At 44.1% G+C, this 24,210-nt stretch overlaps 1 protein-coding gene across 2 annotated transcripts in view; it reads right to left on the bottom strand.

Moving 5' to 3' along the window:
- The window catches only part of LOC122123684 (CREB binding protein), a 128,916-nt gene that overhangs the window by 66,488 nt on the left and 38,218 nt on the right, over positions 1–24,210 (bottom strand). Inside the window, exons 3-4 of one of the 2 annotated variants that reach the window (XM_042698094.1) lie at positions 7,761–7,937; positions 483–723 (exon numbers count right to left, since the gene is read on the bottom strand). In XM_042698094.1, coding sequence (XP_042554028.1) covers positions 483–723; positions 7,761–7,937 — 418 coding nt within the window. The remainder of the gene's footprint in view (positions 1–482; positions 724–7,760; positions 7,938–24,210) is intronic. The other variant, XM_042698096.1, reaches the window with a different exon arrangement.

Genomic DNA, 24,210 nt, shown 5'->3' with positions numbered 1-24,210 from the left:
CCCTGTCACTGCCAGTCACCCAGGACAACTTGCTGTCATTGGAGTAGCCTCAAGATGTAGGGCAGAGAAGCAGAGCAGTGGGCAGCAGCAGGTCTGAGTCCATGAACAAGACAGATGCTAGCTTCAGAGAAGGGCATGTGCCTGTCTGTGCATGTGCTAGTCACTGCCCAAAAGGAAATCACAATCTAGATATTTACAACCAGGAGTGTTCAAGAAGAGATAGTCTTCCATGACAGGAAAAGAACACAGGTCCTAGCCTTATGCAGAAGAAATCTAAGTTATTAGAAAACCAAACTGCCTTTCTCCTTAGCAGGTGAGCCTTCCACAGGCAGCTGAGTGTCAGGTGGTGGGTGCAAGAGCAACATGTTCTAGGCCACACCAGAAAGGGGTCAGTACAGAAGGGTGCACAGCCTGTGACCACAACAAGAACAAAGGCACATTCTACCCTGACCATGGCCACTAGTTCAGAAAAGAGCACTTACCTTGGCAGGCTTTCCCAGCCTGACAATGTGTCATATGATTCAAAACATTTTTCATGGTTCGACAATGTGGGAGAGAGCAGGCCCGAACCTCTCCGTTTGCTTGTTCTCGTCTCTGACATTTATGAGCATGAAGCAGTAGAACCAGCTGCTGCTGTATCAGTTTGCGTTTTTCAGGATCTGCAGTAGGACCTGTTGCAATTGCTTGTGTGGGTACAATTCCCACTGATGTTTGCATCTGTGACTAAAAAGAACAAAACAACAAAAAAAACCTTAGTAAGCTTTCAGAACTTGAATTTACCAGAGCTCCTTCAGCTTAGTTTCTTCAGTGGTGCCTAGAACACATACACAGTAATTTCACTGTGGTCACTGCCTCTCCTAAGAGAATACAACACTGTCCTCAACAAGTGCAATTTTAAGATTATCATGTCTTAAGAAAGGTCAAGCGCCATGGCTGGCAAAATAAATAAATAAATAAATAAACAAGTAAGAGGGCTAGGAAGGTGGCTCAGTGGTAGAATGCCTGCCTAGCATGCACGAAGCCCTGGGTTCCATTCCTCAGTACTGCATACACAGACAAAGCCAGAAGTGGCTCTATGGTTCAAGTGGTGGAGCGCTAGCCTTGAGCACAGACAGGCTCAGGGACAGTGCCCAGGCCCTAAATTCAAGCCCCAGAACTGGCAAAAAAAAAAAAATCCTCCTCTGATAACAGCTAATACCTATCATATTCTGAATTGGTTTGTTTTGTCTTTATGAGAACTCAGGACATGTACGTGTATGTGTAGAAAAACCAGGTGACTTTGCTTAGAAGCACATTAGAAGCCTGAGTATAACTCTAAGTACAACCCAATTTCTAGCTGAAGTACATCTGAGGTTTCACAGTGACAAAAAAAGATTGCCCACCTATAAACCTGAGATTCTGAACTGGGCAGACTAGATGAGGCCCAGGAGAAACAAATTGCTGGGGTACATACTGAGAGATACTACAGCATGAGCCCTACAACTCACATGCCACCCTGAGAGGACTAGCACGCATGGCTCACCATTCGAATGCCATCAGTCACTGCCCATTGTGGCAGGACACAGAAGACAACCCCATAGACAACCCTCTCCAGTCAGAACAGCCCTGTACCATCCATACTCTCTTCCCTTATAAAAACATTCATCAGCTGCTGATGGGGTTGGTCCAAAACCTCAACTTCAGAATTCTGATACATGATCAAAACAAGTGATAACACTGCTCTCATAAGGCCTTTTAAATAAATAACACACCTGGTAAACCTCCTGCATTATAGCTTTAGGAATGGTCAAGTTTTCAGCACAGTTAATTTTTCTTAAAAAAAAAAAAAAAAAGCCCACATGAGCTGTGTATCTGAAATAACCTTGAAAGAGAACCTAGAGACGAAGCCTGTGTGATGGAGAAACGTTCTCAAAGACTCCCCACTTCCAAGCAGCAATCTGTTACAGTGGCTCAGCAAGATGATGCCGCCGGTTACCAGGTTGTCTGTCTTCTGAAAGAACCACCAATACACAGCCATTCCCTGCCACTCTCTTGACTTCTTTTTCCCTCTGGTAGCAGTGCTTCAACTGAGAGAACTCATACTTGGATGGCTTGCTTGCTCACAGCTGGTACTCTACCACTTCAGCCACATCTCCAGTATTTTGCTGGCTAATTTGAGAGGGAATCTCATGGATTTTTGTGCTCAGGCTGGCTTCAAACTGTGAACCTCCAGGTTTCAGCTTCCTGAGTAGTGTGTATTATGGGCACAAGGCACCAGCACGCAGCTTCTACTCTCCTAACTATGCATTCCTGCACACACATCCCTCCTCAAAGATACCTATGTATCTCATATCTAATCTACACAAAGGCAATTCAATTTCTGCCCCCCTAAAAATCTGCTCCTCCTCCATCAATAAAAGTAATTTTAAAATTCTTGCTCCCACATTAAGCTGTCCTGGAAACTGTATAGAGAGCTCATATTTATTAAAGTACTCAACAGAGACAAGTAAATCAGCATACATACTAAATGTCATTAAATCTAGGATTTGACTGAGAAGTGAGACGCTCATGAAAAAGTGCATCTGAGAATCATGAAAAATTATATGATGACAATTCTTTTTTAAAAGTATTTTTTATTTAATGACTTTTTTGTTGTTGTTGTTCATATGGTACTAAGTAATCGAACGCAGGGCCTCATGCATGCCAAGCAAGTCCTCCTAAGCCACTTTCCCAGCCCATATGACAATTCTAACAAACCTCAAAGTCTGTATAAAGTAAAAGAGGACAAATAAAATGGTCAAAGATAAAGTGCAACAAGATACACCTGAAAATTTAAGAAAATGTGTACTTGCTTTTGGATATATCCTCAGGAATAATTCTATTTCCAAAGAAGCTTAGCCCTTTCAGAGCTCTCACCAGCATGACCTAGGAATAATGGCATCAATACTGGACGTGACCATGGAGACATAATCCAAAGGTCGCCACACATGCCTCAGTGGAAGACACTTCTTCCAAGGCTAACCTGCATGTTCTGACGTTCTGATATCCTCTTGGTCTTAGCACTCTAATTCCTCTGATCCCAAGGTTCCCTCTCCAGTGTTTTATTCTTCTGCTGTCCTCCTTGCCAGCTCCTCCTTCTTCCTTTTTTCCCTACTCACCCTAGCTGGCTTGTCTGTCTAGTGTTCTGCCTAGAATTAATACCCCATAGCTGTCACTACAATGTCTCATAAGCTGCTGATTCCCAAATGGCTAATGGCTACCCTACTCATATACCCATTGACTTGTCTACCATTTCTTCTTGGGCATCCATAAGCATCTAGGCACTGTCCTAGAGTGCAGTCTATCACATCCTTTCCTTTGTGCCCCCCCCCCCCCCAAGGCTTCTCTCTCCTCCACAGCTCAGTCAGGGTTTCTTCATTAGATTATCCCCTCACCATACACATTGGCTTTGGTGAGCCACATCCAGGCCACTAGTGCGTCTCCATAATACTGCAGTGCACATTCCTTTCCCAATCCTCTCTCTACACATGAGCCAGAAGAACAAGCTTTGATGTAAAGACTGCAGCTCAAGGCTGGCAGAGTGGCTCAAATGATAAGACTACCTGCCTAGCAAGTATTCAAACCCCAACACTGAAGACCAAAAAAATAAAAATCAGGCTCTGATACTGGCAGAATTGCTTGAGTATGGAGTACATGCTTAGTAGTGCAAAGCCTTCAGTTCAACCCCTAATACTAGAGATAGCCAGCTAGCTAGCTTAATTTCTAGCAAGCCAATGGCCCTCTTTCCATCCAAGTTGCATACCTGCTTAAGATAATCCCTGCTTGGCCTCTGTCTTCTCTCAAGAGTCACATTCAAAGCCAAGAACTGGTGGCTTAGACCTGTAATCCTAGCCACTCAGGAGGCTGAGACTTGAGGATCACATTTTGAAGTCATCCAGGATAGAAAAGTTCGTAAGACTCATCTACAATTAGCCAGTAAAAAGCTGGAAGTGGAGTTGCAACTTTAGTGGTAGAGCTTTTTCCACCTTGAGCAAAAAGTCAATTTAGAGTTAGAGGCCTGAGTTCAAGCGCCATTACTGTGATTTTTTTTTTTTTTGGGGGGGGGGGGGGGGGGAGTCGTGGTAGGCTTGAACTCTGGGCCTGGGCACTGTCCCTCACCTCTTCAGCTCAAGGCTAGTGCTCTACCAATTGAGCCACAGTGCCACTTCCGGTTTTCTGGTGGTAAATTGGAGATAAGAGTTTCATAAACTTTCCTTGTCCCAGCTGGCTTTGAATGGTGATTCAGATCTCAGCCTCCTGAGTAGCTAGGATTATAGGCGTAAGCTACTGGTGCTGGCGATTTTTTTTAAGTCATCTTCCAAAGCACTGTCTCCTACCAGTTCCCACACAAGCCAATGCCTCCCGTTCCCCAATATGGCCTTCTCTGGTAAAAAAAATTTCTTGGTCAGTCATGGGGCTTGAACTCAGGGCCTGGGCTCTGTCCCTGAGTACTTTTGCTCAAGGCTAGTGCTCTACCTCTTTGAGATACAGCACCACTTCTGGTTTTCTGGTGGTTAATTGGAGACAAGAGTCTCATAGACATTCCTGTCTGGGCTGGCTTCATACCATGATCCTCAGATCTCAGCCCCCTGAGTAGCTACAGTTATGGGCATGAGCCACTGGCCTGGCTTATACAGACCTTCTTGAGCAGTTTTCTAATTATTCATCATTGCTGCACATCTCCAATTTCATAAAAAGGGGCAAGCTCACCATTACTCACACCTATGTTCTAGGCTCTTCTCCAAATCCTGGGCACATGGAAGGGTCTCACAAGTATGACAAATTAATTAACTGAGCAACTGCAACCTTTCCCTTTTTCAATGCCACCTGGCAATGTTAGAATCATACAGAAACCAGGTGGAGCTCATAGTTCATCACCACACAGACTCAGTCTATGAAGAGCTAAACCTCGGTACCAGATAATTCAGCATCCATCATGACTTGAATTGTTTGGTACCAAATCCAGTTGACTTTCAAAGATTACTCGCAGAAGCATGAAAGAAAATGTTAAGTCCAAGTCATTCTATATTCCTTGATCCATGAAATAGACCTTGTTTTTCAGTAGCTTCTTCTCATCATGCAAAAATCTGCAGATTTCAAGAGGCCAAATATAATAGAGAAAATTCAAGGAAGATCACAAAACACAATCAAGGAATTGCAAACAACTGTTTAAACACAGGCTAGGGGGACATTCCCAGCAGACTCAGAGCTGCTGAAGCATGACATCCAGATGTAATTAAAAAGCAGTTTGCAGGAAAGATGTTACAAACCAGACCTCAATTTCCTCATCTCTGAAATGGGAGCTATAATGATGGCTCTCAAGAGGATGCTACAGAAATACAGTACAATGCAGGATTTGGATGCGCTTTGGAAGAAGCCTGGCACCCTGGGAGTTGGTCAGTCTGGCCTCCAGTGGGTCACTGAAGTCTGTTCTCAGACCACGCTGGCTCACAGACAACATTCACACACATACAAGCCCACCTACTCTGCGCCCTACAGAGCAAACAATGGATGCAAAAAACCCAGTTTTCCTTCTAAAAGCACTGTGGACTTCCCCCAAGCCCCAAGCAGAGCAGTGCAGCTCCTGTGGACAAGTACATTCTTCAGTTTTCCGTGATCCTAAGAAAACACAGAATACGAATTTGATTTCCTGTGAGATTCCAGAAGACCAAAGGATGAGCCACTATTGATACTGCTTCCCTGAACTATCTCTGGAGCAGTGGTTCCCATGAGGGGGTGGGGGAGAGAGGGGAAGAGACTATTATGTCCCAGGGGACATATGTCAAAATCTAAAAACATTTTGGATTGTAACAAGGATAGGAAGATGTTTCTGTCCAGTTTTGGGCATATTATGCCCAGTAAGTTCAAGCCGCTGGAGCAGCACTCAAGACTGGCAAGAGGTACCTTGAACAGAGGAATTCTTTCACTCGGATGAGAATGTGAACCAAAGAGGCACTTAAAAGAGAATAGGGGCATCATGATTCAAAGCCAGCCTGGGCAGGAAAGTCCATGAGACTTTTATCTCCAATTAACCACCAAAAAATCGGAAGTGGAGCTGTGGCTCAAGTGGTAGAGTACTTGACTTGAGCTGAAGAGCTCAGGGATGGTGCCCAGGCCAAGAGTTCAAGCCTCATGACGGGGGGGGGGGGGGGGGGGGGGGGGGGGAGGGGGGGTGTGGAAGAGGAGGGAGGGAGGGAGGGACAGAGGGGGGGGGGCGAGAAGGGAGAGAGAGAGAAGGGCAGAAAACACTGAGAGATTCTCTGAGTATAAAGCATGGGACATCTTGAAAAAACTCAAATGCTATCACCTAAAGCCTAAATGTACTCTTGGGTTGCTGAGCAGGCACAGGTAATAAATATTGTCCAGCCCTGGTGTCCACAACACTATCCTCTCAGTGAGGACTGGAAAAGCAAGAAAGACCAACCATGTAGGTGCCAGGTCCTAACTCCCTGAAGGCCAACACCATTCCCAGAACCCAGGCCTGAGCTGTGAGGGAGAGGATAATCATGGCAACCAAAAGCTAGCAGAAAAGGGAATGGAGCCCGGGGTGTAGGGGGTCATCATTAGAAATAAACAACAGTAAAATCTTCAGTGGCTTTGATACTCCTGGAGGATGAGGGTAAAGATACCTTCTGATTCTATCCTATTAGAGAGAAAAAAAAATTCATCTCTGCTTCCCAACAGCTTCAGAACATTAGACATTGTAAACATTCATCTCTTAGTTCTGATGTAGTAAGTGCAAAGGCCAGAGAAGATGTAGACAGAGGAAGCAGAATGAGGAACACAGAAGAATCCTCTGAACACTTCAAAATGAAAAGTTTTAAAACAACAAAAGGAAAACAAGACAAAAAAAAAAAAATCCTGCTGGGTGCTGGTGGTTCACACCTGTAATCCTAGTCACTCAGGAGGCTGAGCTCTGAGGATCACAGTTCAAAGTCAGTCAGGGCAGGAAAGTCAGTGAGACTCTTTATCTCCAACGAACCACCAGAAAAAATGGAAGTGGTGCTGTGGTTCAAGTGGTAGAGGATAAGCCTTAAGCTGAAGAGTTGAGGGACAGCACCCAGGCCCAGAGTTCAAGTCCCATGACCGACTTCTCAAATTACTACTGGAGAAGTATGTGCACGGCAAACAAAGTCTAGCTGCTAGCAACAGCACAGGGAAAAGGAGTAGCTTTTTAGAGACTGACCAATCACCACATGCACATCATACATACAGTAGATGGGGTATGTAGTGAGGATGGACAGAAAAGGCAATATTCTAAATTAACAGAGTTCTACTTCGTGGCGTAAAAGATCCTTTGTCACATTAACATCTCAGATGGGTCCACAGACTTCTCGTTTCACAGGTCAGAACTCTTAGTGAGAGAATGAAGGCATAATCATCTCTCAACTCAGATGACACTCATCTCATCAGCTCAACACAGTCCTTGCAAGACAAAGGTCTTTCTCTTGACTGTAACGTTGACAGCTTCAACACACTAACAGTAAGGATAAGAAAAGTCAGCACCACTGGTTTTAAAGGTGTGGAAAGATGAAACAATTCATCCATTCTCTCCTTCAAGGAGAGTTAAGTCAGCCTTCTGTTGTAAAGCTTATTTAGAGAGGTGCTGGTAAGAAATATGGATTATCTTCCTATCACCCAATGACATACTTTCAGTCAAGAGTGTCACTGAGAGCACAATTAAAGCGGTGTGTCAAAGCCCCCACCAGGAGCTTCAGCACTGAGAGCCAAGGATAACTTACCATATTTGGCACATTGGTGACTGAAGTATTCTTGATATCTGTAGGGAAGGCAGGCAAACTATTAACCAGGCTTTGTTTGCTGGGTAACTGAGGGTTCACTCCAGTGGCTCCCATTTGCTGCCCTCCAGTTTGACTAAAGGGTTGTCCAAATGGACTTGTGTTACCAGTCATTCCCATCTGAAAGAAAAACAGCAAAGATTAACTGACATGACACCATCTTATTACATAAAAGGGCCTCAGAAATGCTCACATGATCCACTGACACAAAACAATGATTTTTTGTGGACCCCTCTTCAGTGATAAAGCTTACAATCAGCTCACAGTCAGAACTGTGAGAAGGCAAGGTGGGCAGCAGACTAGTAACTCTTCTACATGCTAGACGCCATCCCAGAAGCCGCAGTGCTCCTCCTACCCCCAGCCACGTTCCCTGACCCAGGCCCTCATACCCAAAAAGGTCCTTCCAGAAACACTGACCACGGGGAACTCCTTCAACTTAATCCTCAATAACTGCAGAAATGCTTTGTTTCTTTCAAGTTCTCCATCAGATCTGAACAAGTTTCCATTAGTTCCAAACATACAGTAAGAATACTGGCATTGAATAACTTTTCTCTCTGGGATTTGCTTTGAATAGCTTAGCAAGGCAGGTAGTTGTGGTGAGAGGTGAAATGAAGGGGGACTGTTAGCATGCTGGTAATTACCAACCACACAACAGTTAAGTATTCAGTGAATGTACAACCTTTAATATTATACATACCATATTAATATTACACTATTAGAATATTAGAAATTCCCTTTAATAAAGCTTGTCTTTATTAAAGTGGAGTACTGGGATAGTGGTTCATGCCTGTAATCTTAGCTATACAGGAGGCTGAGATTTGAGATCACAGTTCAAAGCCAGCCCAGGCAGGAAAGTCTATGAGATTCTTATCTCCAATTAGCCACCAAAGAGCCAGAATTGGAGATGTGGCTCAAGTGATAGAGCACTAACTTACGCAGAAAAGCTCAGAGTGAGTGCCTAGGCCCTGAGTTCAAGGCCCAGGACACACACAGACACACACACACACACACAGACATATCCTCCGCCCCCCCAAATTAAAGTGAAATAAAATATACGGTAAAGAGAAATTTCGGAAAGCGAAACCCTAGGCTCTATCTACTCCACAAGGGCAGCCACAGAGCCGTCCCAGTTTCCTTAGGTCCCCTCAGTTACAACCTCAAGTACATGTGTGAGAATCCCCAATGCAATGTCCTGGTGTTTATCTGTCTCCTTTGGGGAGGAAAAAAGAGAACCTAAAGGTCTGAGTGCCTACCTGTATTTTTCCCCCCAAAGTTGAAATACTCAACTGGTTGCCTTTACATTTCTGGTATCTTGTTCAATTTGATGTTTATCTGGAAGAAGAACTCTGGACAGGGAAAACCTCCAGAGCTGAGTTTCCATTCCAGATATCACCATGGACCAAGAATACAGCTCAGTGTGAGAATGTTTACCTGGCTTGTATAAGGCCCTGGGTTCAATTTCCAGCACTGCATGTATGTGCATGCACACACCAAGTTCTACATAAGTAAGCAGGACCTCTGTTAGCAACTGCCACACCAGGGTGCCTACTCTGAGTAACTTACATCCTTGCCAGAGACTCAATCATCTCTCCTGAAAGGTGATGTATTCAGCGAGATAGATCAAATGATTCTGTCAGCTCTACAAGTCTAGGCTGTAAAGAAATCAATGTGTAATGAACTAAACTCCATTTCTGCTGAAATGCCAGTATAAAAACAAAACTAAAGTAGCATAATCAGAAAGGTCTTCCCCGCTGCATTCTCATACACGTGGCATCTTCACAGATAAGGCTTTCCACTTTTCTAAAAGTAAGCCCATTCCAGCCATCACTTTTACCCTATGTGCTCTGCATGAGTTTAAACTGACCACAAGCCTTCATTAAACCCATAATGAGATTCAATTTTTGTGGTTAGGAGATTTTTAATCAAGGCAAAAGGTAAATGAGTAAATATGATTGCATTTCTGATTCCCAACTTAGTTCCTTGAATTGTAATTTAAAAACCAACAACTCAAAAGGGGTTAGGATATAGCTCAAGTGGTAGAGTACCTGCTTAAAAAGTACAGGATCCAGGGCTGGGAATATGGCTTAGTGGTAGAGTGCTTGCCTAGCATGCATGAAACCCTGAGTTTGATTCTTCAGTACCACATACACAGAAAAAGCCGTAAGTGGTACTGTGGCTCAAGTGGTAGAGTGCTAGCCTTAAGCACAAGAAGCTCAGGGACAGAGCCCAGGCCCTGACTTCCAGCCCCAGAATGACCACCCCCCCCCCCCCAAAAAAAAGAGCCAGGTACCTGTGGCTCAAACCTATTATCCTACCTACTCAGAAGACAGAGATCAGGATCATTGTTTGAGTCTAGGCCAGGCAAAAAGGTCCCAAAACCCCATCTCAAATACCAGCTGAGTATGGGAGCATATATCTGTCACCCCAGATGCTTGGAAATATACATAGGAGGACTGTAGCATAAACATGAAACACAATCTCAAAAGTAACTAAAGCAAAATGGGAAGCTGGGGATGTGGCTAGTTAAAATGAGGCCAAAGAGGCCACCAAAGGACCACCATCACCCATATCCAGGGAGGCCAAACGGTCTCTGGGAGACTGGGTAGAACTCACGGGCCACACTCTAGCCCTCAGCTATAGTTTTTATGTTAAGCTACTTGTTTCCATAATTTACCTTTTTTTTTCCCCCAGGTCCCAGTACTTGAACTCAGCTTGGGTGGTGTCCCTGAGATCTGTTTGCTCAAAGCTAGTGCTCTACCACTTAAGCCACAGTGGTACTTCCTGCTTAATTAGAGATAAGAGTCTCACGGACTTTACTGCCTGGGTTGGCTTTGAATCACAGTCCTCAGATCTCAGCATCCTGAGTAGCTGGGATTACAGGTGTGAGCCACTAGTTCTCTGCTATTAGTTTACATTTCTGAGCGCTAATTCTTTATCTATTCTCCATGGATCAAATTCAGCACCTGCAGTCTGTGAAGTCTATGTGAACATACATATTTTATAGCACCATGCTCAAAATGAAACAGTGAAATCAAGATTTCTAACTTTAATGCATAAAAACCTGCTTTGGGGGCTGGGAAGGTGGCTCAGTGGTAGAGTGATTGCCTAGCATGCATGAAGTCCTGGGTTTGATTCTTCAGCACCACATACACAGAAAAAGACAGAAGTGGTGTTGTGGATCAAGTGGTAGAATGCTAACCTTGAGCAAAAGAAGCTCAGGGACAGTAACTAGGCCCTGAGTTCAAGCCCCAGAACTGGCAAAAAAAAACAAAAAAAAAAAAACAAAAAAAACCCAACAAACCTACTTAGTTCTTTCAATTTCCCACGTTTCTTGATAGTAATCTAGTAAATGTGGATATCAGGATTTTTGAAGGATGCTAGAAAATGAACCTCCAAGTAATCTTCTCAGTAAAATTCTAAAAGCAGAACAGATATGAAATAGGAACTGTTTAGTGATGATCAAATTTAGGAGCAAATTAAAATCTATGGAATTGCTGATAATCTACCTCATACACTAACAGTCCATATGTTAAAATGTGCTCTTATTCTGTCCTTATTAGCTACTCTTTTAAGCATTTAAGTCAAGTTCAATCTCAGAAAATAGAAGTTACTACATCAAAAACCAAAAAAGAGCTAGGTGCTGGTGGCTTACACCTGTAATCCCAGCTACTCAGGAGACTGAGATCTGGGGGATCACATTCAAAGCCAGGCAAGCAGAAAAGGTTGAGACTCCATCTCCAATGAACCAGCAAAATGGCAGAATGGAGACATGGCTATATTGGCAGGGCGCCAACCATGAGCAACAAAACCCAGCAAGAGTAGAAATCTCTGCATACAAGCCCCAGTACTATGCAACACTGTATAAAGGAGAATCAAAAAAGGAGACACATGGGCTGGGAAGGTGGCTCAGTGGTAGAGTGTTTGTCTTGCATGCATGAGGCCCTGGGTTCTATTTCTCAGCACCACATAAGCAGAAAAAAAAAAAAAAAAAGCCGGAAGTGGTGCTGTGGCTCAAGTGGTAGAATGCCAGCCTTGAGCTGAAGAGCTGAGGGACAGCCCCCAGACCCAGAGTTCAGGCCCCACGACCAACCCCCCCCCCCAAAAAAAAAGGAGACTCAGCAAGCACTGGTAGCTCACACCTGTAATCCTAGCTACTCTGGAGGCTGAGAACTGAGGATCACAGTTCAAAGCCAGCCCCAGTGGCTCACGCTATTAAGCCTAGCTATTAAGGAGGCTGAGATCTGAGGATCTCGGTTCAAAGCTAGCCCGGGCAGGAAAGTCCATGAGCCTCTTATCTCCAATTAACCACCAGAAAATCAGAAGTGCATTGTGGCTTAAGTGGTAGAGTGCTAGTCTTGAACAGAAGAGCTGAGGAACAGTGCCTAGGTACAGAGTTCAAGCACCATGACTGACAAGATGGGCGGGGGAGGGGGGGGAACTCTCCCCAAATTAAATGCATTAAACAATGCCTTAAAGCTCTACTAGGTTTTCCCATGGAAAAGCATTGTAATCAAGTTTGTCAATCAGTCTTTCAAGAGCCTTCCTCCCTCTTTTGTCCCCTCCCTTTCTGTGTCTGCTGTGTCTCTCTTCATTGGGAGAATGAAGAAAGTAAGTTCCTATGATTAAAGAAGGAACACAGTAGATAAGGACACACTACATAAGGAGAGAAATTCAAGCTCTACATGGGTGGCAATGTTATCAGATACTTTGTATTCATATACTGTTTAGCAGAATGGGAAATTCTTTGTACAACCACTTAAGGATAATAAAAAAGTTTTTTTAAAAAAAAAAAAAAAAAAAAAGAAATTCAAGCTCTAGACTTGAGTCTAGCCACCCTCAGGGACAGAGGTTCAGTACTGCTCTTAGGAAGGCCTAAGTATTAACCTTGTAGGCTGAGGGAGGTCCATACCAGCATCCCTGATAGGAAGTACCTGCCACAAACTCTGGTGGTTTGCTCAGCCGTCAGTTAAAGCCGCTCGGGCCCTGAGCTGTCTGGCACATGGACGACAGCCACCAAAAAAGTGGAAGAGTATGGTGCTTCTATTTTGACAGACACCGTTACCGATAATGAAAAGTACAAGGCACTCCACAGCCCACAGCACTGTCTGCCAGAGCATATTTATATGACATATCCAGAATCTACGCTGGACACAAAACCAGGAAAAAGATCTTGCCTTTTGTCAACATTCGTCTACTCTGTATCCCCAGCACAAAGCAGGAGTTTAGTATTAAGAAGGAGCTAAATAAATGAGTACTCCAAGAAATCACCACCTTACACAGACCTTAAAAACAAGAGTCACCCATATACTAGCCCTGAGATAAAAGACCATCAAAGAATGTACTGACAAGTCACCGAGGCCAAGAGAAAATGCTACAGAGGGCCAGTGGCCTGCAGGGCACTAGGGGAAACAGCACCTTTCTATCTATTAAACTTCCAAGTATCTGGGGCTGGGAAGGTGGCTCAGTGGTAGAGCACTTGCCTTGCATGCATGAGGCCCTGGGTTCCATTCCTCAGCACCACATAAGCAAAAAGAAAAAAGCCGGACGTGGCGGCTGTGGCTCAAGTGGTAGAGCGCTAGCCTTGAGCTGAAGAGCTGAGGGACAGCGTCCAGGCCCAGAGTTCAGGCCCCACGACCGGACCACCCCCCCAAAAAAAAAAAACCAACTTCCAAGTATCTAAGTTACTATGTGGAACATACAGGCAGTCCAAATGTCCATGCTGAAAGGTTGAGCAGAACAAGATTATATTATCTTAGAGTTGATTTTTTTCCTTTTCTTTCTTTGCTTTTTTGGTGCTAGACCTAGGGCTTGAACTCCAGGCCTATGTATTGTACCTGAGCTTTTGTGCTTAAGGCTAGTGCTCTACCACTTGTGCCACAGCTCCACTTCTGGCTTTTTGGTGGCTGACTGGAAATAAGAGTCTCATGGACTTTCCTGCCCATGCTGGCTTTAAACCTCAGATTTCAGCTTCCTGATTACCTAAGATCACAGGCGAGAGCCACTGGCACCTGGCTTTAGAGACAGTTTCACATTTGATTATAGCATAGATAGAAGTGCAGCTTGACTCTGAGCCTTTGGCTTTAGTGCAAGGGCTCAACCATGTCCTAACCTAAAGCCTCTCAACTAGGCTCAGAAAAATACTGGTTCAAATGGACCGCCATGATGACTCTCACTCACTAGCAATGAGCCACATATTCTTGCATGTCTTTAGGATGGAGGCTAAGAAGTGAGGCCCCACATGTGGCAGACAGGATGCCAATGGGGTGAAACGCTGAGCAGGATTGCCTGGGTAGTTAGTGGGGACAGGAGAGGTTAATGCTGACACCTGTGGAAAATGCTGTATGATATACATTTTTGAGGGGAAAATGCATTATCTGATTGTCAAAGAAAGTCCAAAGGGGGACCTAAGACTTGTAAAGATAAAGAACACCTTCCACTGGGGGAGGAAATGCTGTTGGGGAAGAATACGCTTGTCTCTGAACCCACTCAACCTCACAACAACAACAGCAACAAAAAGACCTTGTACAGTCTCCTTTCAGAGATTCCAATAACAAGTGAAAACTACAACACAAATGGATTCCTCTGATTTTCATTTCCAGATGGCTACTTAAAATGAGTATTTGTGGGAAGGATTGGACCCAGCCAACACTCAATGGAACATACCACGAGACCAGCAGGAGGAAGAGGAGGACAAGTGGATGTATATGCTGCCACCTAGGAGTAGGAGGGTCTTAGAAAATGCTTCCAATAGCAGCAAACACTGAGTGTGATGTGGTTTTGATGAGCCCACTAAGAGCATAATTTTTTCAGAAGCTGACTTCTTCTGTTTTTTTCACACTCTGATGTAACTCTTAAAACCACATATACATCTGAGTGTTCAGAAGAAACAGGGTCAGAAAACATACAGAAAAGAAAATCTTCAACAATCATCTTAGTACTTAGGCTCGGCACACGTGCAAGTCCAGAGTATTAGTTAAAGCTTATCATTTCATGGAGGAGGAAACAATCACCCAGAATCCTCAGGCAAGTAACAGATCAGCTAGGAACTCATTCTAAGCTGGGTTCTAGTGGCCCAAGCATATAATCCTAGCTACTCAAGAGGCTGAGACTTGGAGGAGTGCAGTGTGAAGCCAGCCAAGACCGACACATCTTGGAGATTCTTATCTGTAATTAAACAGCAAAAGCAGAACTGGAAGTTTGGCTCAAGTGTTAGGAGTAGCAGTCTGAGTGAAAAAGCCAAGTCCCATTATTAAAACCAAAAACAAAGCAAAGTAAAACAAAACAAAAACTATCCAACTCCAGGAAAAGGAAAAGGCACGCCGATAAGCAGATATAGAAGGATTACAGACTGGTACAAGGCCAAAAACACAAAGCCTTACCTGAAACATTCTGGAGCAGTAAGGGCTGGAGGACATGGTTCAAGTGTTGGAGCGCTTGCCTAGCCAGGATGAGTCCCTGAGCTCAGAACCCCAGTAACCCTCCTCCCACACACACCTGTCTTTGAAGCACTATATAACAGGTACAGGGAACGCTCCTTGAACAAGACTCATTACCTCCTTGTTGAGCCTTCAAGATACTTGATTCAAATAAGTACCACTGGACAGACGCATGCTCTGTGCACAAAAGTAGCCAGTCCACCCAGTGCGTGACTTTGGAAAAAAAACAAAAAAAACAAAAAGTCCTACTAGAGAGGCAGTAAAACTTCGTGGCCAGGTGTGGGTATATATTTAACTCATAATGGTGGCTCTGTCACTTGCTAGCTGTATGATCTTGAAAAAATTTATACCTCTCTGTCTTGATCTTACCATCTATAAAATGGGAATAATAGCTTCTCCTCTTAAGAGTTGTATGAGAACCAGCCAAACTCACATACACGAAGCATCATGAAGAGCAGACATGCAAGACCATGCTATGAGTGTCCTCTACTTCATTATTACACTTATTCTCAGGCTTTACACTGTTTTCTTCCTAAGTATGCTTGGGCAACAATGAGGTGGAGCGGCTAACAGACACAGGCTGGCAGCAAGAGGACAACTAGAACCTCTGCCTGGGATATGAGGCCGATTCAAAGACATAAAGAACCCTGACAGAGATCATCTCAGAGTCTGGTCTGTTATTTGTAAAAATTCTCTGAATAGACAATAACTTTAAAACTGTCAGATAATCACAAACATTCCAGTTTTCATCTGAATTTGTTTTTATCTTTAAAAACAAATAAGCTCAGACAGGAATGTAAGAGTCTTAGAGGGGAGAGGGCTAAGAGGTAAAAACGGAGACAAACATATGGTCATTAAATACAGCCTATATACATGGAAAAAAAAGAATAAAACTTGTTGAAATTGTTTAAGAAAGGGAAGTCGGAGAGTGGAGAGTGACAGGAGGAGTGAGGTTGGTCAGGGTGATACTTGATGATGCACACAGACCTGTGTGGAAATGTCACAAGGAAGCCCCTTTTGTACAACTCATATATGCTGATAAAAGAGAGGCTCGGGATGTTCATTTCAGATTTACAGTGCATCCTAAGCACTTGGGAGCGGTGGTTCACACCTGAGAGCCCAATACGGGGAATGTGAGGTAGAAAGAGAACAGGTTTAAGGCCAACCTAGGTTTCACAGTGACATCCTGTCTTTTTTAAACAAAACAAAAAACTCGATATGGTGATGCAGGCCTGTAATCTCATCTTCTCAGGAATGGGAGCCAGAAGAATAGTGAGTCCATGGAGAGCCAAGGCAAAAGTATTAAAACACTTATACTCCTATAACCCTAGTTATGTAAGAGACTGATCTTAGGAAGACTGCAGTTCCAAGACCAGAATAGCAGACAGAAACGTTCACAAGACCCCTTCTCAAGGGAAGATGCTGAGTGTGGTGGTACATTCCTGTCATCCTAACTACTATGGAAAGCAGAAATAGGCAAACTGTGCTGGAAGCAAGGCTTTATCTCAAAAATAACCAGCTCAGAAAAGTGTTGGAGGCATGGCTCAGTGGTAGAGCCATGCAAGTAAGAAGCCCTGAGTTTACACCCTAGTATTGTCTAACTTTAATCTATATCTAAAGCTGGGCCAATGCCAGTAGCTCATGCCTATAATCCTAGCTACTCAAGAGGCTGAGATCTGAGGATCACGGTTCAAAGCCAGCCCGGGCAAGAAAGTCCATGAGGTTCTTATCTCCAATTAACCACCAGAAAGCCAGAAGTGGCGCTGTGGTTCAAGTGGTAGAGCGCTTACCTTGAGATGAAGAGCTCACGGACAGGGCCCAGGCCCAGAGTTCAAGACCCATGACACACATACACACACCCACACACACACGCACGCACGCACGCACGCACGCACGCACGCACGCACACAGCTGGGAGTATGGTTCAAGTGATACAGTGCTTGTTCAATATGTTCAAGGTCCTAGGTTCAATCCCCAGTGCAACACAAAAATGAAGTTATCCTGGCCTAACAAAAACACACACCAGGCTGGGCACAGTAGTTCACACCTGAAATCCCAGCTACTCAAAAGAAAAAAAATCAAGGTAACTACTGTCTGAGCTCAGCCCTGGACCCAAACAACAACAACAAAGTTAGCAAGACCCCCATTGTCAACAAGGTGGGTGTTGTGATGGTTCACACCTATACTGCCAGCTAGACAGGAGGTGTTCAAGGCAGGCCCTGAGCAAAAATACAAGATCTTATTCAAAAAATAACTAAAACAAAAAAGGACTTGGGGACTGTGGCTCAAGTGTTCAGAGTACCTTCCAAATTAAAACCCCAGTACCACAAGGGGTGGGTGAAGACCAATATACCTCCTGCTCCTAAACAGGCCACATCACCACAGTGACCATTCACTGACATGGCGTAAACCTAAGCTGACATGTTTATTAAGCTGGAGTTTCCAGCATCTCTCTGTACATGCTGGAATACAGTTAAAACTACAAATTCAGGGGCTGGGAAGGTGGCTCAGTGGTAGAGTGCTTGCTTTGCATGCATGAGGTCCTGGGTTCGATTTCTCAGCACCACATAAGAAAAAAGCCAGAAGTGGCACTGTGGCTCAAGTGGTATAGTGCTAGCCTTGAGCTGAAGAGCTGAAGAACAGCGCCCAGGCCCAGAGTTCAGGCCCCATGACCGGACCCAAAAAAAAAAAAAGAATTTAAGGACCAGAAATAACTCTTTTCAATGGTATAAACAACCAGAACTAGCCCAGACTATGGCCAGATCATTTGCAAAGTCAAAAGCATTTTCTGTTGGCAACCTACCACTGCTGGAAAAAAGCCAAGGAAAGCAGTTTTCATGGAAAGGCATGGCTGTATTCAGTTGTCTGCTATCACCCACTTGCTCCTGGAATTCTTCCAGGACCTCAACTTGGTGACTGCAGAGTAAGGGAAATAGGCTACTGATTACAATGCCAGAACCAGCAGTCACTGGCCACAGCACCCCTGCTGAGGCGCAGACCTGGACAAGAGCACTTCTTAGGCCCCCGACTCAGCCCGTACCGCTCCACTTCAGAAGCACGGCTATCACCGACTCACCAACGAAAATGATGGAAAGGGCATGCAGAAGAGGTCACAAAGGACTAGGTAGTAGGAGTGCAGGTGTCACAAGAATTCAGAGCAAGGAATAGATGGGACTGAGTCTGAAAGAAGGCTTGAAGAAAGAGGCAAAGGAAAAAGCTAGCAATACCTTCAAGAGCTGTGCCTCCACTACACCGGGGCAGGAAACCAGACAAGTTCTTCAATCAGGCTGTTAGTTTTACAAGACGAGAATAACAGTATGCAGGGATGAGCCCCAAGATGAGTCCACTTGGTCCTATGCCCTAGCACACTAAGTGCATCCCCTGAAGTGCAAATCACACTGAACCATGATTGTCATGTTGCAATGCAGCTCTATGGCTTACCAAATAATTGAGGTGTGAAAAGTCCTATTAAACATACAGTTGGGGCTGGGAAGGTGACTCAGTGGTAGAGTGCTTGCCCTACATGCCTGAGGCCCTGGGTTCGATTCCTCAGCACCACATAAGCAAAAAGAAAAAAAAAAGTTGGAAGTGGCGCTGTGGCTAAAGTGGCAGAGCGCTAGCCTTGAGCTGAAGAGCTGAGGGACAGCGCCCAGGCCCAGAGTTCAGGCCCCACGACCGGACCCAAAAAAATAAATAAATAAATAAACATACAGTTGCCAGAGAAAAATGTTCTTAATCAAGTCCTTGTGATTGATGGTACCAATGAGGAGACTCCGAGAAAGCCTAGAGTTCCCTCAGCAAGCAGCAGGTGAGGAGGAGACGAAAGCAGTGTCCGGGACGGCTGGGTGGTGAGGCTGCTCTGTTACTCTAAGATGTCACTGACACCACAAGAGAAAAGGGCTCTTTTAAGTTAAAAAAAAAAAAAAAGGAACTAGTGGCTCACACCGTAAATCCTAGCTAGCTACTCTGGAGTCTGAGACCTGAGGATCATGGTTCAAAGCCAGCCTGGGCAGAAGAAGTCCATGAGACTCTTATCTCCAATTAACCAAAAATGAAAGAAAGAGAAAGAAAGAGAGGGAAGAAAGAAAGAAGACTTTTTTTCTTTTTTCTTCAGTTGTGGGGCCTGAACTCTGGGCCTGGGCACTGTCCCTAAGCTCTTCAACTCAAGGTTAGCATTTTACTTGAGCCAAAGCAACACTTCCAGCTTTTTCTGTTTATGTGGTGCTGAGGAATCGAACCCAGGGCCTCACACATGCAAAGCAAGCACTCTACCACTGAGCCACCTTCCCAGCCCCGTGAGACTCTTATATACAAAAAACCACCAGAAAACCATAGCTGGGCCTGTGGCTCAAAGTGGTAGAATGCTAGCCTTCAGCAACAGACCTCATGGATAGCACCCAGCCCCTGAGTTCAAGCCCCATAACTGACCAAAAGAAAAAAAGAAAAGCAGTTTGGGGCCAGGTGTCAGTGGCACATTACAGATCCTAACTACTCCAGAGGCGGAGATCTAAGGATTGCAGTTTGGAGTCAGCCCAGGCAGGAAGATCCACCAAACTCTTATCTCCAATGAACTAAAGCCAGAAGTGGAGCTGTGGCTGAAATAGTAGAGCGACAGTCTTGAGTAGAAAAAGCACACAAAATATATAAACAAGTATATATACATATGCATAGAGCATTATCAAAGTACTTAATAGTAATGAGGGTTTCTTTTTTTTAAACATGTTATTGTATCACAGGGAAAACAAATTTTTTTAAAGACATTCTCAATTCAAACATTCTGCCCATACATGACAACCCACTGTTTGGCTGCACAGCTTTTCTTAAAATATTAACCGAAGCTGCCATCAGATATTGAATACAACTAGATTCAACTAGGCAAACCAAACTGATGACTGTCAGAGATGACACTTGTTGGTCATTTACATCAAATTCACCTAAACTGTCATACGTGGCTCTACAGTATTATATGTGACCAGAACAAAGTGTGAGTGAACAAGGCTCAGTCACTGCTATCACACATCTACTACCAGTCTTTGCAAAGGCAGGGAGGACACAAAAAGCAGGATGAAGCTCTATCCAACAGCTTATGTTTACTGCTTCAGCAGTCACACAGTTGCCCTTGGTACAAAGAAGGTACAATTATCCCCACTATCTGAACTCTGGTTCAAATTCAGGCAGCAAGAGATGCCACTGCATTAAAATCTATTTGATACCTGAGCTTTGGAGAATAATAAACAAGACACTAGATCAGAGATTTGCCTGAATATGCTTAGTTCCCAAGTACAGACAGCAAGACCCTGTTGTAACTGTAAAGAGCCTATAAAGGAGCAAACCTTCCCCTTAAGAGATCACCTGGCAGCTAACACATCGCCCACCTGCCTCAGGCTCAGCACTGTCTTCAGAATGGTAGAAGTTAAAAGGCTGTGGCAATACACATATAACCAAGAAAGTGATGTCTGTCAGACATCTTCCCAGAGGAAGGTACTACGAGGTGATGGAGGAGGGCAACCCACAGAGGCTAAGTTCACCCAAGCACACGTCAGAAAATACAGAACACAAGGAAATCAGATATGTGCTGTGAACAAAACTCTCAAGAAGGGGTGTGGCTCAAGAGGCCACACGTGAACTGTGCTGGGAAAGGCACAAACAAAACAACAGTAATAGCCGGGTGTCAGTGGTTCACACGTGTCATCCTAGCTACTCAGGAGGCTGAGATTTGAGGATTACGGTTCAAAGCCAGCCCGGGCAGGGAAGTTCATGGGACTCTTTTTTTTTTTTTTTTTTTTTTGGGTCCAGTCGTGGGGCCTGAACTCTGGGGCTGAGTGCTGTCCCTCAGCTTTTCAGCTCAAGGCTAGCACTCTACCACTTGAGCCACAGCACCACTTCCGGCTTTTTTCTTTTTGTTTATGTGGTGCTGAGGAATGGAACCCAGGGCCTCAGGCATGCAAGGCAAGCGCTCTACCACTGAGCCAACTTCCCAGCCCCTCATGGGACTCTTATCTCCAATAAACCATCAGAAAACCAGAAGTGGCACTGGGGCTCAAGTGGTACAGCGCTAGCCTTGAGCTCAAGAGCTGAGGGACAGCACCTGGCCCAGAGTTCAAGCCCCATGACCAAAAAAACAAAAACAAAATAAACAAAAACAACAGTAATGCTCCACTACTACTCTTGCAGTTTATCTTCCTCTACTCCAAAAACATAAATGTCCATAACATCACAAGATGAGCAGCCATCTGGCTAAGGGATAAATGACAGACCTAGTCTTAATGAACTCCAGAAGGCACAGAAGTGAGCTGACTATTAATGCTGATTACGAGTTTAAAAGGTGAGCACTGCTCGGAGCAAGGCGAAAGCTGCTTAAATTTCTCAAAATTCTTAGGACTTGATCCAGTAGTTAACACCTCCCACCCCTAAAACCACTATGGAGGTAGCATCTTGACCACCTGCTCAACAGGCCGCTCCTCCCGTTCTGGGACCCTCTAGTGCCATGGCTCTATGGGAACAACCTTCTCCTGGTTTGTCCTATCTCTCTGTCCCTATCTTACCTCCCCACAACTGATCAGGATGTCTGCTCACCACCATTCACACGGTGCACTCTTTGATGGAGTGTAGGAAACTGCAAATCTTAAGGTAGGTTTAAGATCTCTTTCCAAAATGGAGAACAAAAACATCTACAACAGCCAGGTGTGGTGGCTCACACCTGTAATCCTAGCTCCTCAAGAGGCTGAGATCTGAGGATCACAATTCAAAGCCATCTCCAGCAGAAAGTCCGTGAGACCTCTTATCTCTAATTAACTATCCCAAAAGCCAGACATGGTGCTGTGGCTCACGTGGTAGAGTGCTAGCCTTGAGAAAGAGCTCAGGGACAGTGTACAGGCTTAGTTTTCAAGCCCAGGACTGGCACTAAAATAAATAATTAAAAAAAATATGTACCTACAATATCAGGCAGAACTCTCTGAAAAGACTTTTCTATAGTATGAAATCGGAAAGGAAACAAACTGGCAGGGTAATCTAACTAACACAATTACAAAGTTAGTAACTTTTTGTGGATGATGTCTAAGGACACATAACCATATTACCTATCTCTCTTGACTTGTTCTTGGGAAGAACAAGTTCTGGCCTGTTTTCCAGTATATTTTTTATTTGGGCAGAAAATGCAAATTGAATAATATGGGTCATCATAAGCACATGAAGTTTCCACTTAGAAAAGGCAATTGTTGTGATCACATTTTTCAAAAGCCATGAACTAAAGTTTACATTCCTAAGTATGTAATAATATACCTATGTGCATACACAGTAGTAGGCTCTTGAAAACACCATCCACTGATAATTATTTGCACTTCCTGACAATAAAGTCACCAGCATTCAATTCTTAGTTCTAATAGGCACTGTTAAGTGTACTCTAGATGCTTGTCTCAGACCACGCAGGTAAGAGCCCTATACTCTGCTCACAATAAAAAAGAACGCATCTTTTACACACATACAAGTTGAATACCATTATAACAAGTAAATCTAAGAGTCTGAATCAAAGATGCTTGAGGGAGGCCAGCCTGTAATCCCAGCTATTCAAGAAGCTGAGAACTGAGGATCTCAGAAAGCTGGAAGTGGAGGTATGGACTTAAGTGTTAGAGTGCCAGCCTTGAGTTACAAAACCTAAGCAAGAGCATGAAGCCCTGAGTTCAAGCTCCAACACCAGCAATAAGTAAATAAGCAAATAAAACTTCAAAGAAATCCAATTTGTGAGCAATATAGTGTCCTTGTCTTTTAAGACAGTGTCTTATGATGTATGTAGTCCAGCTCTGCCTCAATTTATATAATCCTCCTGCCTCAGCCTCTCAAGTGCTAATGAGTATGCATATATTTTAATTACTAAGAAAAATCATTTGTTGTGATACTGATCCATACCAGCTTCTCAAATCTCTTCAAAGAATTTTTTATTCCTTTTCTTGCACAACTCAGTATCATACATATTAAGAAGCATTCTACCACTACAACTATGTCCTTAGCTCTTTTATTTGTAAGTATGCACGTATTTGTATACATGTATATACGTATACATGCAAGCACACATGTATGTATATATTTGAGATGGACTAAGTGCTACTTCTGCCAGGACTGGCTTCAAACTCTAAACTCTCCTGCCTCAAGCAATTCTCCTAAGTAGCTGTGTTTATAGGCACAGGTCAACCAACACTCCCAGTTCATTTTAGAATGTCATGGTATACCTTCAAAAGCATGAGGAAAACTGTAATCAAATAAAAAATACCAAGAATTCTTCACAGAGTCATGAACAGGCCAAGTACAAAAGTCAGAAGTGTTCTTCCAGGAAGATGTAAGCTGTAAATCTTCATACAATAAAAAATACTCCTAAGAGTTGAGGCTTACTCTCCTAGCAATCTGTGCTATAAATTTTGTGTATGGGGAAACTGCATTCTACTCATAGAAGATAAAATGTTATATATTCCCGTTACTTTATAGACAAAATGCTGTAGTTAAAAAAATGTACAAGGGGCTGGGAAGGCGGCTCAGTGGTAGAGTGCTTGCCTTGCATGCATGAGGCCCTGGTTTCAATTCCTCAGCACCACATACGCAGAAAAAGCCAGAAGTGATGCTGTGGCTCAAGTGGTAGAGCGCTCGCCTTGAGCTGAAGAGCTGAGGGACAGTACCCAGGCCCAGAGCTCAGGCCCACGACCGACAAAAATAAAAATAAATAAATGTACAAGCTGGGAATGTGGCTTACTGGTAGATGCTTGCCTAACATACATGAAGCACTGGGTTCAATTCCTCAGCACCACATAAACAGAAAAAGCCAGAAGTGGTACTGTGACTCAAGTGGTAGAGTACTAGCCTTGAGCAAAAGAAGCTTAGGGACAGTGCCCAGGCCCTGAGTTCAAGCCCCAGGACTGGCACCAAAACAAGAAAAGCAGCAGGCCTGGGAGTTAGTCATGGTGGGACGT

The sequence above is a fragment of the Dipodomys spectabilis genome, unplaced genomic scaffold (assembly GCF_019054845.1).
Source record: "Dipodomys spectabilis isolate Male_0828 unplaced genomic scaffold, ASM1905484v1 ptg000231l, whole genome shotgun sequence".
Classification (NCBI taxonomy): Eukaryota; Metazoa; Chordata; class Mammalia; order Rodentia; family Heteromyidae; genus Dipodomys; species Dipodomys spectabilis.
This window is presented reverse-complemented; position numbering and strand designations above follow the sequence as displayed.